This window comes from Terrapene carolina, unplaced genomic scaffold (assembly GCF_002925995.2).
Source record: "Terrapene carolina triunguis isolate 2854851 unplaced genomic scaffold, T_m_triunguis-2.0 Scaffold21, whole genome shotgun sequence".
In the NCBI taxonomy this organism is placed as follows: domain Eukaryota; kingdom Metazoa; phylum Chordata; order Testudines; family Emydidae; genus Terrapene; species Terrapene triunguis.
Window position 1 is genome coordinate 35,451,526 of NW_020664372.1, and position 16,005 is coordinate 35,467,530.

Genomic DNA, 16,005 nt, shown 5'->3' on the forward strand with positions numbered 1-16,005 from the left:
CGTGGCTCAAACCCTCATTCCTCCTCCTTTCCTACCCTGTTTCCCCAAAAATAAGACAGTGTCTTATATTAATTTTTGCTCCCAAAGATGCGCTAGGTCTTATTTTCAGGGGAGGTCTTATTTTTCCTGGAGCTTCGGGGCCTTATATTCCGGGGTGGCCTTATTATCGGAGAGGTCTTATTTTCGGGGGATGCCTTATATTACAGCGAGAGGCAAAACTGGAAGTAGGTCTTATTTTCGGGGGATGTCTTACTTTCGGGGAAACAGGGTAGCAAGCATTGGACTGTATAATTTTTTTTTAAGTAGTTTGAATGTTTTCTGAATTTTCAGCAATACTCTGATTATGTTCCCCTATCCCCCAAACAATATACTCTCTGACAGACCATGTCTAAATTTCATTTTCAGATTTCTGCTAGAGTTGGGTTTGAATTTATAGTGACTGGGTGTTGCTCAGGTTCAGTGGCCATAACATGTCTTCTTCAGTCACACAGGTCCTGAGTGTCATGTCTGGTTTACAGTCTCTCAGGCACTCTATCTGCACATTTGTGGACAAATCCATTTGGTGCATGAGCATTAGGCTTGCGCCTATCTGTAAAATCAGACTCTTTGTTGAATAGTATTTCCTATATTGCTTCCCCAAAGTGCCCTGCAGTAACTTGGTAAATGTTGAGTGATTGAGACCCATGGTTTAACCAAGGTGTGCACAAAAAGCACTGGTAGAATCTGTTAAAAGCTTTGTCGTTTGGGGAACTATATCTCAAACTGCTTGGTAAAAGAGACCAAATTTGTATCATTAACCCTACCCTCTGCCCCATAAGACACACTCAATTTGAAGCAATATGAATAACCATGCAGATTTTTGGGCACTTTGAAGAGTTTCCCTTTAAATAGAAAGCAACTCTTAATCTTATCTGTAGCAGAGCTGGCTCTCCAATATAATCAAATGCTATTCTTCCATCTCTCTTATTCCCAGGATTCACAGTAAAGCCCCCTGCCTCAATTTAGGGTAAATCATAAATGTTTGGGGAGTGCCTTAAGTAGTCTTTACAAACGTGTTAACTGCTTTGACTTATTTGGCAATCAATTAACTCAAGGTGTGTGGGTTTTTTTCTTTGTTTTGTTTTTTGTTTTTTTTTAAAGATGGGTTAGACCAGGGGTCGGCAACTTTTCATAAGTGGTGTGCCGAGTCTTCATTTATTCACTTTAATTTAAGGTTTCGCGTGCCAGTAATACATTTTAATGTTTTTAGAAGGTCTCTTTCTGTAAGTCTATAATATATAACTAAACTATTGTTGTATGTAAAGTAAATAAGGTTTTTAAAATGTTTAAGAAGCTTCATTTAAAATTAAATTAAAATGCAGAGCCCCCTGGACCGGTGGCCAGGACCCAGGCAGTGTGAGTGCCACTGAAAATCAGCTCGCATGCCGCCTTCGGCACACGTGCCATAGGTTGCCTACCCCTGGGTTAGACAGCCACCAGTGAAGAATCTGGTGTTATACTCCACTTTAAGTAATAGCAAGACAGATCAAGCTAAATAATATATTTAAATAAACAAACCCTAACATTTCTAACATTCTTTTCCAGCAACAGTATCAAAGTGCTTTGTTTTGGGCAGACAAAGTTGCTTCACTGTCTCATGGTAAGTAATCGTTACATTTTATTTCACTTAATTTAAAATATTAGTTTCATTAAAACTTTTGCCTGTGATAGTTTTTTCAGCTTCTTGTATATTGTTGAGGTTCCATTGTATATTTAATATTCTTGTGATCCTCTCTGCAATACCATCTACCCAAGTGGAGCATTAGATTTTTGACCTGCTAGAATAGATAGCGTGCAATTCAGCATTCATGCATGTTTAACTCCTGTGCTTGAAAAATGTACTTTAACTACTAGTGCAAGAACTAAGCCTGTTTCCCAGGCTGAAAAACATTCTGTCCTTCAGGGCTGGGAAATGCATGGAGGGTCAACTCCTTCCACTTGGAAAAATCTCTATTGCTTGCAAGAACCTTTTTGCAGATTCATAAGCACTGAAATGAAAAATAATGAATTTTTATAATTTAGTCCAGTCCACTGCCAATGCAAGATTGTTTCCTGCAGTACCTTTTCTAGTGCTTAGTCTATTGCAGGGATGGCCAAACTTACTGACCCTCTGAGCCACATATGACAATCTTCAGAAGGCTGAAGCCCTAAGCCACAGCAGGCACACCCCATGGGGCTGAAGTCCTGAGCCCCCCATCTCCACTGGGCAGACGCCTGGGGAGGGCACATGGGGTCACATGCCCCCCCAGATTTTTGCCAGGTTTTTCTGGTCCTGGTCCGTCACATGGTGCCACTGGGCCCCCTTCTTGCACGGCAGCTGCTGAAGTCTACAAGCTGGGAGCTGCGACCGTGGGGAGAGGCAGTGGCGAGCAGCAGGGAGAGCTGCTGCTGCCTCTCCCCATGGAACTAAAATAGTGGCCCCTCCCTGCAGCTCCCACCTGTTTGCCACGGCCTCTCGATGCAAAGCTAACCCCTGGGAGCTGCAGGGAGGAGCCACTGAGGGTCAGGGGGCGGCGTGACTCAAGCTGTTGGGGGGGGGGGGGTTAAATTTTGCCCCCTCCCCCCACTCCTAGCAGGCACCAGTCATCTCTGGCAGGAGCCCCTAGCCCATCATCCCGCTGCAGGGCAGAAGCCCTGAGCCCCCCCCCCCCCAGCCTGGTAGGTGGAGAATGGGGGTGGATTGTGGGGCTTCGGGAGCCACACTTCAACTGTAAAAGAGCCGCAAGTGGCTCACGAGCCACGGTTTGGCCACCCCTGGTCTATTGTACTTATGGGGTAGTAATTGATAGGGTCACTTTTCTTTCCTTTGAAATCAGTTTTGCTTTTCTTCAATATTGAAGACTCTCTCAGTTCATCATGACTCTCTTTAAATATAGTTTTCGGTAGATGCATGTCACCTGGACCAAATTATTTGTCCATGTTCAGATTTTGGAGTATTTCCTTATCTGCTCTTTATATCTGTTTTGCAATGGCTTTATTACCTACTAAGTACCTGATCTTTCAAATGGGATTATGCACAGTGTGTAAATTTAAGCACATTCGTAAGTTTTGGGATCAGGATCTAATTGTCATACTTCTAGAACTTGAAAATAATATTTTGCTTTTGCAGGCACTAATTTCTGCACAAACTTTGAAAGAAAAAACGGTTAAAAGTTTGTTTTCTGCTGTTACTGCATTCAAAGTCTGGAGTCACCTACAGCATACATATGTTATTTTTCTCTTTTCCACATCAATTTTATTTCCCCTCTGTTACTTATGGTATGCACACTGTGGTAGATTTTTTTATATCCTTGTTTGCTGCTGATAGTGCGTTCAGTCTTAGTGTTAGGGTTTGATTTAATTCTTAAATTTTCTTATTTCTGAGATGTCCAAAGAGATGCATTTTATTTTTAGAGTAATTTCTTGAGATGACTAGTTTGAGGAAGAGCAGTATACTGACATCTTTTTAATGACCTGAAAATGTCTATGCCATACAAAATTATGATAAAAGCAAGTGTTTTAGGATTGTACTTAATGGGGTTATATATATTTTAGAGGAACCTCAGGACATCTATTGGCTGGCCCAATGTCTCTACCTGACGGCTCAGTATCATAGGGCAGCACACGCCCTTCGATCACGCAAGCTAGATAAGGTAAGTAATTTCAAACAAGAAATAATACTTTTGTTATTTATTTAGAACCATAGTGCTATACCTGGTGCTAAGTAGCAGCTGAACTGTGCTAAATGCATTATAGGTTCTTTACTTTCAGAGCTAACAATCCAAATTTAAAGGAAGAGTAGTTACGTAAACTGCATAATGTAAGGTCATGGTGAGAAAATGATATATAGAGAAGAGAAAAGGGCCAAGGGCTGACCTGTGAGGGGACCAATAGGTTTAGGGAGGGGACTGTGTGCTGTTCTAGTTCTCCTCCCACTTTAACTAGAGTTGTGGAAATCAAAAGAGGAGAAAGTGCCTTCAGAGTTGGAGAGGTTCAAACATTGCTCGGTCCACGCCACTTCTTGCAGTCCCTGGGGATGGTGCAGCCAGTGGGAGCTGCGATCGGCGAAACCTGCGGACGCTGCAGGTAAACAAACCGTCCCAGCCTGCCAGTGGATTTCCCTGATGGACCGCGTGCCAAAGGTTGCCGATCCCCGGTATAGAAGAAATTTACAAACTGGGCTAGAAGGTCATTAGTGATTTTGGTCATGGAAGTTTTGCTGAGGTGGAAAGGATGAACCACACTGGAGGAGATAAAGGGGAGAGAGCCGAGGAAATCTAGCAGTTTGAATAGCTTACATGTCCTATGACTACAGTCAAAAGATAGGAAGGAAATAGGGTGATGTATAAGAGTGTGCTTGTAGGGAAAGGGGGAAGGGATATAGGGAAAGAGTATTTCAAGATAAGGGAAATGGAGGGGATAAGATAGGGTTAAGGAGACAGGATGGGTTGAGGTTTCCCCATTTACTGTCTACCTCAAGAGTTAGAGACTTGAGAGAATGATTCAGGGTAGTAAGAAAGAAATCTTTAGCCAGAAGAAAAACAGACACTGATGTAGGAATAACAGCTTTTTGCTATTAATACTAGGGAGTTTTGTTTGTAGCTTCCTTGATAAGTAAGTATATTTCAAACCTCTTTATTTCTCTTAGTTATATGAAGCGTGTCGATACCTTGCTGCTAGATGTCATGTAAGTATATATTTTAGTTTATATTGGATAAAATCAAACTAAACAAAGCATGCTGCGTAAATACGCAAACCACATATGGCACACTTTACACTAGAAGGGGAATATTTAGAGCTCTAAATTTGGGGGTTGAAACGCTTATACTCACTGCAACTACAGGTTCAAATCCTGTGAGAGAAGACTTATTCCCTCATCCTTGTAAGATGGGTAAACTGAGTTCCATGCAGCATACTGTATGTTACTCCTGGGGGAATTCTGCACCACTGTGCAATGCAGACTTTTGCAGAAATTAATATTGTGCACACATAATTTCCTTTCCCCCACAGAAATGGGCTGCAGAGCTACTGGCCGCCACTAGGGGCCGCTGGACCTGGCAGAGACCAGCTCACACATAGAAGACATTGCGGGGATGGGGAGGGAGCTAGAGCAGGGGTTCTCAAACTGGGGGTTGGGGCACAGCTGGGCTCTGGGGGGGAGGGGGTGTGGGTGTCTGGGCTGGGGGGGGGGGCACAGCTGGGCTCTGGGGGGAGGGGTTGTGGGTGTCTGACCCCCTGGCTCGGCTCGGGGTGTGAGGGCAGAGAAACAGGAACTGGGTTGTCATAGGGATTTCTTTAACTCTCTACTCCTGTGGGGGAATTTTTTGTGTGATAGGCAGTATGATCATTCTGCAGGTATTTATTTTCCAAATGTTTGGTTGAGCAATACTAGAATATTGTGAATTGTTAGTGTAAGGTGGTTGCGGCTCTCTCCCTGTTCGTCAGGGAGGGAGTCCACGCCCCCTCGCTACAATGCCATGGGAACGACTCTGTCAAGGCTGCTTCCCCACTCTGAACTTTAGGGTACAAGTGTGGGGGCCTGCATGAAAACTTCTAAGCTTAACTACCAGCTTAGATCTGGTCCGCTGCCACCATTCCCAAAGCTAATTCCCTTCCCTGGGAAGCCTTGAGAAACCTTTCACCAATTCCCTGGTGAATACAGATCCAAACCCCTTGGATCTTAAAACAAGGAGAAATTAACCATCCCCCCTTCTTCCTCCCACCAACTCCTGGTGAATACAGATCCAACCCCCTTGGATCTAAAAACAAGGAAAAATCAATCAGGTTCTTAAAAAGAAGGCTTTTAATTAAAGAAAACGGTAAAAATCATCTCTATAAAATCAGGATGGAAAATAACCTTACAGGGTAATCAAACTTAAAGAGCTCAGAGGACCCCCCTCTAGCCTCAGGTTCAAAGTACAGCAAACAGAGATAAACACTCTAGTAAAAGGTACATTTCCAAGTTGAGAAAACAAAGGAAAACTAACACGCCTTGCCTGGCTGTTTACTTACAAGTTTGAAATATGAGAGACTTGTTTAGAAAGATGTGGAGAACCTGGATTGATGTCTGGTCCCTCTCAGTCCCAAGAGCGAACAACCCCCAAAACAAAGAGCACAAACACAAGCCTTCCCCCCCCCCAAGATTTGAAAGTATCTTGTCCCCTTATTGGTCCTTTGGGTCAGGTGTCAGCCAGGTTACCTGAGCTTCTTAACCCTTTACAGGTAAAAGGATTTTGGAGTCTCTGGCCAGGAGGGATTTTATAGTACTGTACACAGGAGAGCTGTTACCCTTCCCTTTATAGTTATGACAGACTCAGTTCAGGGGGGAATTAGCCGACAGTCAGTAGGCCCAAGCCTTCAGGCCAGGCAGCAGTTGAGTCAGTGACCCTCAGCCAGGGCGGGCAGCCAAAAATTAAGGGCTCTGGCCTGAAGTCATGCAGAGCAACACAGCAGTCTAGGGAGATCAGCTCTCTGGTGGGGCAGACAGCAAACCCGACTGGTGTCCTCTTGGCCCAAAGGTGGGGAGGCTGCCTCCTCCAGGGGTGGGGTGGCACGGAGGGTAGAGGGACGCAGGCCCACCTGACTTCACTGCGTCCCAGCCCAGGGCCTTAACAGTGGCAGAGTGGTCTGCCACTGGGTCAGCGGGGAATCCGGCCGCAACACACTTGCAGTCAGTAATGCAGCCGAACCCTATTTGGCTTCCCTGGGCTTCTTCCTACACTCCCATTCAGGGAGTACCTGGGTTCTGGGGTTGTTGTTCGTCTCACTGAGGTAGACGGCTAGTGGCAGCCCCAACAGTTCCTCGGTGTCCCTGGTGCCTGGCAGCTCCAGCAGTCCCTCCGTGTCTCTGGCGCTGTAGCAGCCTCTGTTGGATCTGAGCTCCAGCAGCGGGCGAGGGGAGACGTCCTGCTCCTCCAGCAGCTCTCCTCCAACTGAGTTGGAAGGCCTGCCTTTTATATTTCCAGTTTCTGCCCCACCTCTCTGCTTCTGGTGGGGTGGTCAGAGGTGTTCCAGCTCTGCCCGCTATGGGGTGGTCGCGGCTCTCTCCCCGTCCATAAGGGAGGGAGACCATGCCCTCTCACTACAATTAAATTATGATGGTAAACTGATATACAGCTAAATAAAGATATGCCTAAATGTGAAGTGGCTTGGCCTACCAACTCTATAATTTTTACTTGCCGTAGTCTAATTATTGGTGTTTTAATTTTAAATGCTTAACATCTTACCCTTGTTTTTCTCTGTAGTATGCTGCAAAAGAGCATCAACAGGCTCTTGATATTCTTGACATGGAAGAGCCAATCAACAAAAGACTATTTGAAAAATACTTGAAGGATGAAAGTGGGTTGAAGGACTCTACCAGTGACTGGGAGATGTCACAATCCTCTGTAGGTAGCATTTTCAAAACATGATGTTTTCATAGTTGAAGAAGAATGTTAATATTATACAGGGATTTATCAGAAAGTAATGTCATTGGTATCTGGGCTTGAAATTGAATGTGTGTTCGACTTTTATTATAGGATAATGAATATTTATTCCAGAAGTATTATGTTTTTTCTCCATTTAGTCAGAAATTTATATTACTAGCTGCCTTGATTATTGCTTACATTAAATGATAATCCTGGTTTGTCACTATTACTGGTGTTGTGCAAATGCTTGCTCAGAATTAATAATTGAGAATTTCTAGGGAGTTCTACATAATCTATTTCAGTTTTAAAATAAATAAATTCTAGGTCTTCCTGATATGAATCGAGCCGTGACAATGTAAACTATCATTTCTTTGTTGGACTGCAGATAAATAACAATAAGGGAATGAACTTCCTCTGCCTTTTAAGTATTTTATTGAGGTGTTAACTCTGTGTAACGGGTTTGCACTCACCTCTTGCGAGCACCCCCTGGCCGAGTGCGTGTGCCTGCACTCTCTCTACCTGTTTGTGGCCCTACTGGAGCTGTCCCCCTTCCCCCCCCCCCCCCCCCCCCCCCCCCCCCCCCCCAACTATAGAAGTCAAACTATGCTTGTGTAGCTAGGTCAGTGGAGAATTCTTCCATCAACCTAGCACTGTCTACTCCAGGGGTTAGATTGACTTAACTACATCATGCAAGGGTGGATTTTTCATGACCCTGTGCAACACAGTTATGTTGATCTAACTTTTTAGTGTAGACCTGGCCTTAATCTCTTCATTTCTTCTGTCAATGAGGCGTTGCTTGACTACACTTGAATATTAATTTGGATTAAGGTAGCACGTGAATGTAGTGTGAAACTCCAAGTGTAGACAGACCCTTAAATACCAGCATTAAAAATCACTTACCTGCTTGCAGTAGCAATTAGGAAGTTGCCCTTGGGGAGCTGGAGTATCACCAGGGGCTGAACCATCAACTTGTCTAGGATTTAAGATTTAATTTTAATTGTGGTTTCAGTGATAATCTTTCAGATGTGAACATGGAGCTTGCCATCCTCTTGAGTGACAGACGTAGCTCCACTGCTTCTGGTATTACTCATAGGTTTCTCAAGAAACACCAGAATGAAACTGAAAAGTTAAGACAATTTGGGCTGTAATAAAAGAGCTTATCTTCCGGTTGTGAAACAGTATAGTAAAATTAGTGCTTTCTTTAATAACCCTCAAGGGCTCTTGTTTGAATTATTGCATATTAGTCTACTTATTTTTGTCATGTATTTAACCAGTTCTTGTTTGGCTGTAGACAGCTTAATGTAGTATTCGTTTTGGTTTTAGATTATTAGTAACATGTTATATATCAAGGCAATAAAAACAATAAAAACCAGATTCCATCATATATTAAATGCTTTTTACTTTTCAGGTAGTCCATTTCATTTGTGCTCAAAACCAAATTACATACATTGATTGAGTGTCTGACCTCCAGCCTTGCTTTTCCATCACTAGATCAAGAGTTCTATTTGCCTTTTGCGAGGAAAGATCTATGATGCTCTGGATAATAGAACCCTGGCAACGTACAGCTACAAAGAAGCCTTGAAGCTTGATGTTTACTGCTTTGAAGCATTTGACCTTTTAACATCACACCATATGCTAACGGCACAAGAAGGTTTGGATTAGCAGTGTTTGTTTCTCAAATATAAATGAAATCATCTCCAGTTTCACATACATTTTTGTCCAGTAGATAAAAGTCAGAGTAATCAGTTTAAAATTATTTTGAAAGAATATTCCATGCCCAAATATTAGCAACTCTTTGGTTATATTAAATGGGCAAAAACTGTTAATCATTTAAGCTGTAGGTTTCAGCGAAAAATAATCACCACTGTTGGGCACAACCAATGAGGGTATGACCACTGGGTTTCATAAACTGACAATCAATCAAATCTGCCAGGTGCTAGGAGCAAGATAAACCCAGCCCTTCCACCTCCTAACCAGCACCTCCTGCAACTCCAGTGCTCCCTACTCGGAGTTAGCAGCCTTTTTTTAGGTGATCTCTTTTGAAGCAAAAAAGGATTGTGGGATTTGGGTTGCTTATGGCAAGAAACCACAGTGGGATTTGGCATTATGGATGCCAAACTGTTGTGAATCCTTTCTTTAGACAACATCTTGCATTTCAGTGAACAACCTTAGCTTACAGTGTAAGTATAAAACAGTAGGCTGTGGTACTCCATCTTTATGTTAACTTTAATTTAGAATTGTAGAAAGAGAGGGACTGAAAACAAAAAGGATTCAGTCATTTACTTCCATATCTCTCAATATTATCATAGCAGAGTGCAGTTAGTCACTTTTGGTGTATTTATGATATGCTGTTTTCCTTGTGGTATTGGGGTGGACATCACAAAACTTCACAGCCTTTGCATTCAATGAAAATCAGTTATTTACAACTTGTTGAAATTTTTTTTTGTTTACTTCAAACATAGTTTACCTCAGGTTCATATTTTTTTAATTTACACAGAAAAGGAGCTTCTTGAATCTCTACCTCTTGGTAAACAATGTACAGAAGAAGAACAAGAATTGCTTCATTTTCTGTTTGAGAACAAACTGAAAAAGGTAAAAATCTGATTAATCCTATGGAAATCTTGACTTCAGATGTAAGTATCATACACAACTGTTTAGCTTCAAAGATATAATTTAAAAATTCTTTTATGGTTTTGATTGTGTTATGACCAAATTGCCATTATAGCTCTCCATTAATAGAAGCGTGTAACAATTTCATATTCATTTCCTTTAATGTATGTTATAGCCTTACTTAATGGAAACCTCTAATTCTGGCTGACTTAAAATGCATTACTTCCAAAGTGTTTTTTTTCTGGAGATAAAAATGTAGCATAGGCCAGCATGGAACAGTTAGTGCTATGACACTCACAGCATTGCGTCCCATTTTATATCATATTTATGTTACAATTATGTTTTTCAGTATAATAAGCCAAGTGAAACAATAATTCCTGAATCTGTAGATGGTCTTCAGGACAATCTGGATGTAGTAGTGTCCTTAGCTGAAAGGCATTATTATAACTGTGACTTCAAAATGTGCTACAAGCTTACTTCTGTGTAAGTACATGAAGCAACTTTGATATTTATTTGAAATTTCATTTTGCTACTCTTCAGATGGCATGCAGAAATAAATTCTGTATAATCACAAGTTCACCCAAATATATTATTGACTCAGTTGTTTAATGTATATTTTGCAAGCTAACATCTCATCTACAGTAAACATGCAGTTGACTCTAGCATTTGGTGTTGTAAAAGTACGTCTGTTTTACTGTGTGGCACAAAGCAAAATACTTGGGCTTTATATAATGCTGCTTTATGTTAACCCCTACATTTTCTCCAGGTGAGTACTCTTAATATATTGGTCTTATAAAATGAAGGTTTGAAAGTTTTAACTTTTATTTTAAAATATAGTTAATCTTTTGGTTGGCCAAAGCAAGCCAAGACATTGCCAAATGGGATACAACTTTGAGTCCAGTACTGGCAAGGTTTGGGAATACTGCATAGGCGTAATACTAAGCCCTGTTGGGACGTGCAGCACCTGGAGTGAATCGTGGCTGCACTGAGGCAAATAGCAAAGCTCCTACTGACTTCAGTGGAGCCAGGATTTCACCCCTTGTGTTCATTTTCTAGCACCCTCTTCCCACCCGTCACACCACTCAACATGAAGATGCATTATCAACTCCACAGGGATTTGTCCAGCTGCCCTTTGTCAGAAGGAGGGTTGTGACAGATTCTTGAGCCTTTGTGGTGGGAGTCTCCTCAGAGGTCTGAATCCTTGCAAAATTTTGGGCTTCCTACAGTGAAAGACTCTGGGACATTTTAGGGGCATTAAATGGGCATTTTCCATGCTCTCAGATATTTGAAAAAAGGAAACTAAACTGTTGCAGCTTGAAACATGGTCATGGGGTTTCCCTTTTCAGTGAGTGGAATCTAAAAATAGTGCTTTTGATGTAAGGAATTCTGTAGAAAGGTGCTGTGCATCCCTGTTCACAAGAGAGATGGTTATCATGATGCAAGGCCATTTGAGGAGGGCAGAGAGTAAAGGGGAATATATTAAGGTTTCTTATGTTCCAGCCAGAGCTTGTGGGTCCTACAGGATGGATGGACAGAAAAATACATACTCTGCATTCATTTGGTAGCTAAGTGTGAAACAAATATAGTGCAAATTGCATTCAGTTTTCCTAATGTCTGTTCCATCTGTCAGAATTTCTTGTTAATTTATCTGTTTAGCTAAATCAGTTCTAATTGTTCTGTTGTGTGGTTAGACTTTATTATGCTATCAGGGAATGACCACTTGTGAAGGGATCATGATTATCTTGTGAAGAGATCATGATTACCCTTTATCTGTCTGGGGATTCGGCCTGCTTTGAGCAGGGGGTTGGACTAGATGACCTCCTGAGGTCCCTTCCAACCCTGATATTCTATGATTATAGATTGATTAAAGTGCTAATTGCTCACTATATAATATGTTATAACAGTAATCTGTCTCCAAATCAATTAAATGATTTTAACAATTTATTTTATAATAATCCTCCCTGTTTCTGTATTTTTAGAGTAATGGAAAAAGATCCTTTCCATGCCAATTGTTTACCTGTGCACATAGGGACACTCGTGGAGCTGAATAAAGCAAATGGTGAGAAATATTATTGACTAATTTTGTAATATGATTAGAGTCAAATATAGATTTTTATTTTTAAAGGACACTTAGGTTATTTTCCTGCTGTCTTTAGGGTAGCCTCTAAAAATAAAACCAAGATTTCCCCACAACTCTTAGATTTGAACCAGCAAGAAATATCTGACCCTCTGCATGCAGTTTCCACTGGATGGCCATAAAGAGAGAGGGAAAAGGAAAAAAACCTTCACAACAGGGATTTGGAGAGCTGCACAGGGAAGAGAACTCATGTAAATGATTGTCCTGTACCCTTTATCAGTCTTCTCTGTGACTTATCCCTTGGGCTATGCAGCCAATGAGTCACTATTGTGAGCCAACCTATTATTGCTTAAGTTCTAATATGTTTTCAACAGCCTAGTGTTCAAACAATGAAAGAAAATGTATTTTAAACAAATATAGAGGGAATTTTTCAAAAGTGGCTACTTGGAACCACAAAACACATGAGCATATGTATTGTGTATGCCAGAAGTTTTCGAACTTCCATAGTGTGAACTTCATCTTAATAGAGAGTGTTTCACAAGCTGCCTCCTGTCTCATTTACAATCACATAGATCTCGTCTCCTTTCAGTTAAGATGCTGTTCACAAGTACTCAACATCCCTGTGGCAACTACAACAGTAGGGTAGCTTTGACATCTGATCCTTGTTTCCAGCTGTTTGTACAGTCATCCATGCTCTTTCCAAAGAAGAACTTGGAGGTCTTTGGAAACAGCTGGATATGAGAGTGAGGAGCCATCATCAAATGACATGCAGTCTCTCAATGGACGACAGTTTGGGAAATGCTGGCGCAAATGCTGGCATTTGTGTGTACGAGTGGGCCATTAAAGGCTTGTGTGAACAGATAGCTAGTGTGTGCCAAGTTGGGGCATAAATCTACAACACAGGAGTGTGCTGAGTACTAACTAGCCATATGGACCATGCACTAAAAGTTTCCTAGTGCGTTTTGATCTACTCCTCTTTGCAATGGGAACTTTTACTGCATGGTAGCAGAGTCCACCTAGCTAGTTAGTGCCAGCTCACTTAAATGCTGTAGAATTACATCCCAGCTTGTTGCATGCTAACTCTCTAGGCAAGTCCTTAGTGTGCTAACCCTTGTTTGTGTGCAATAGGTGTGCTCGCAGATTTTGCAGTTGCAATATAGTCAGCCATTTTCAAAAATGTAGCCCGCAGTCTTGTTTTTCTACAAGTATGTCTTGAGCCAACTTTTTTTTTTCATAAAACATGAGGTATATTGCAAACAGTATCTCTTTATGTTGAAGAGCATTATCATGAAGGAGCACAATAGTTTATATACTTTGTCCGGAAAACATGCATTATGCCCTCACACAGTATGCAAAATGTAGTGTGATTTCTTGTTACACCGCATAAGCTTTATCATCAGAGAACTATGTTTGATTTCTTAAAGTAATTAAGTGATGATAAAAAAAAATTTCAAACTTTACTAAGTAGCACCATTTTTACCAAAAAAAGTAAGAACTCTAGATTCAATTGTTTAACTTTTTTAGCTTTTATTTTTGAGCGTATTTTATTATATTAATTTTGAAGCAACATTTCTGAAGTTTTAAGTTAGTTCATGCTATCAAGGTTCCAATTAGAGGCAAACCAACTTAGTTAGTTATTTTTAGTTACAGGCAGATTAACTTTTGAGTTTTTTATGTATTTTGCAAGACTTGAAAATGTAAACGTAGCAATCAGTGTGTGTGTATATATATATATATATATATAATATTGTACCGTTCATAACCGTATTAAGAACATAAGAATGGCCATGTTGGGTCAGATCAATGTTCCACCTAGCCCAGTATCCTGTCGTCTGACAGTGGCCAGTGCCAGGTTCTGTGGAGGGAATTCTAAGTTGCTTTAAAGATACTAAAGCATTTAAACTGGGATTTTCAAAGGTATCTAAGAAAGTCAGGTTTACAGTTCACATTCTCTCATATACCCTTCACAAACCAATTTTTGTTGTTTAAATGCAAAATAACTGAATATTCTAGTGTTTCAAATTTTGAAAAAAAGATGAACATGTAAAAGGTAAAATTATTTTTAGTATCTATCTTTAAAGAATGGAATATTTGAGTTTATATACTAATTTGCAATTTGTAATATGAGATGATTTAGCACTACTTTAGAAAATTGTATTGGCCAAAATATGTGTTAGTGTTTGACATGCTTTAATTTTCTTTCTTTTTTTCATCCATACAGAGCTATTCTATCTTTCTCATAAATTGGTGGATTTGTACCCAAATAATCCTGTAAGTTGTTATAGGTCCCTATAGTGTGTGTTCCTCCAGCTTTGCATAAGTAAAAGCAACAGAAATTGTAATTTAATAATCAGTTTGAACAACCAGAATTCAGACTTGGGAAATGATAGTGTGGAAATAGTTAATTTATTTCTTTTTTTGTCCTGTACCATAATTTGATTAAATTTACAATCCATTTAGAATAAAAATATTTCTTAATATAAAATATATTCAGTTTGTAGAATTTGCCACTGATGGAGGTCATGAAAACAGGTACTTCAGCTAGATTTAAAAAAAGATAGATCATTTTACAATTATTAACACTATTATTTTAGCTTGAGTAACTAAAAGATAATGTCGTGCTTCTGAGTATAAAATGATTATCTGCAGCAGGCATGGAGGAATTTTCCTCCCATATTCTGAAGTATTACATAACTGACATTCCTTCAACATTTTATATTGGTGAGAGTCTTCTGATGTTCCAAAAGATGGTGTGGGGCTAAGAAGTTTAAAACCTTTGTGTAAAAAATAATTGATTTAATCACTTAAAACTCCATTCTCCCTTACTGGGGAGATATGTGCAAGAAAAACATTTTCCCCACTTCATAGAATTGTTCCCAATGCTTTTTGAATAGATAACTGAAAAGGCATTGTCTTTTAAAACATCAAACTTGGCATCAATGATTTTTAGATGTTTGAATAAGTTTGTTTATAAACAGTGTTCTGATAGTTTGAAAATTGGTGTACTATGCACACCGTTCACTGCTTACTACCAACTTTAACAGTGCATAGAGATAGTGTTCCACCTACGTGATGGAATCTACACATACATGATTGGGCATGTAACTAGTGTACTGTACATTGAAATAAATACAGCTTCACGTATTCAGCAAATACTCTTTCAACTAAGCACATAACCTGTGCAAATATAAGAACTATTCAAATAAACACAATGTGTGGAGAATGTCCCATCATCACTGGTATCAGTGAATTTAAAATACATTTATTTTGTATGTTTCTATGAATCTGAGTTGCATTTGTTTGATTTGTAGGCAGACAATATTTGTTATTGGATCAAAGTCTGATGGTGAAAGAGTCAAGCTTACATAGGGCTCCTCTTCAGCTCTGAGTAAGCTCGAAATCTTGTCCTTCACCAACAGACGTTGGTCCAGTAACAGATATTACCTCATCAACCATGTGTCTCTAATATCCTGGGACCAACACAGCAAACAACTTTCTTTGATTGCGTGATTGATCATAATTTTCCTCTTTTTTAGAAAACAAATCTAATGTTAATTAAATTTTAGATTAGTGGGGGTTTTTTTATCTGCTCAGAATTCAAAGTCCTCCTTTAGAGTGACAATTGCATAATTCTACATGTCGGATGCAAACTTCCACCCAATGCTATCGAGCTCCAGGAACCTTCTGGCCTTCCAGATGGCGCAAATACCCCCCTTCCGGTAATTAATATTTGAGGCTGAGTTTAGAATTTCCTGACTGGTTTTTGTGTGGCTAGTTGCAGATGTGTAAGGGACCTTCAATCTGTGCCTGGAAAACTTTTCTTCTTGGTTTTTAATTTGAGAAAAATAAAATGTTTTAGATGGATAGTCTTTAGGTAACGTAAGCCATTGGAAT

General features: G+C 40.2%; 1 protein-coding gene across 1 annotated transcript in view; it reads left to right on the forward strand.

Annotated features, from left to right (window-relative positions):
• The window catches only part of CDC16 (cell division cycle 16), a 66,271-nt gene that overhangs the window by 4,080 nt on the left and 46,186 nt on the right, over positions 1–16,005 (forward strand). The window contains exons 2-10 of the mRNA XM_024224386.3: positions 1,585–1,639; positions 3,574–3,671; positions 4,667–4,705; positions 7,263–7,403; positions 8,916–9,075; positions 9,922–10,016; positions 10,384–10,517; positions 12,014–12,093; positions 14,333–14,382. Coding sequence (XP_024080154.1) covers positions 1,585–1,639; positions 3,574–3,671; positions 4,667–4,705; positions 7,263–7,403; positions 8,916–9,075; positions 9,922–10,016; positions 10,384–10,517; positions 12,014–12,093; positions 14,333–14,382 — 852 coding nt within the window. The remainder of the gene's footprint in view (positions 1–1,584; positions 1,640–3,573; positions 3,672–4,666; positions 4,706–7,262; positions 7,404–8,915; positions 9,076–9,921; positions 10,017–10,383; positions 10,518–12,013; positions 12,094–14,332; positions 14,383–16,005) is intronic.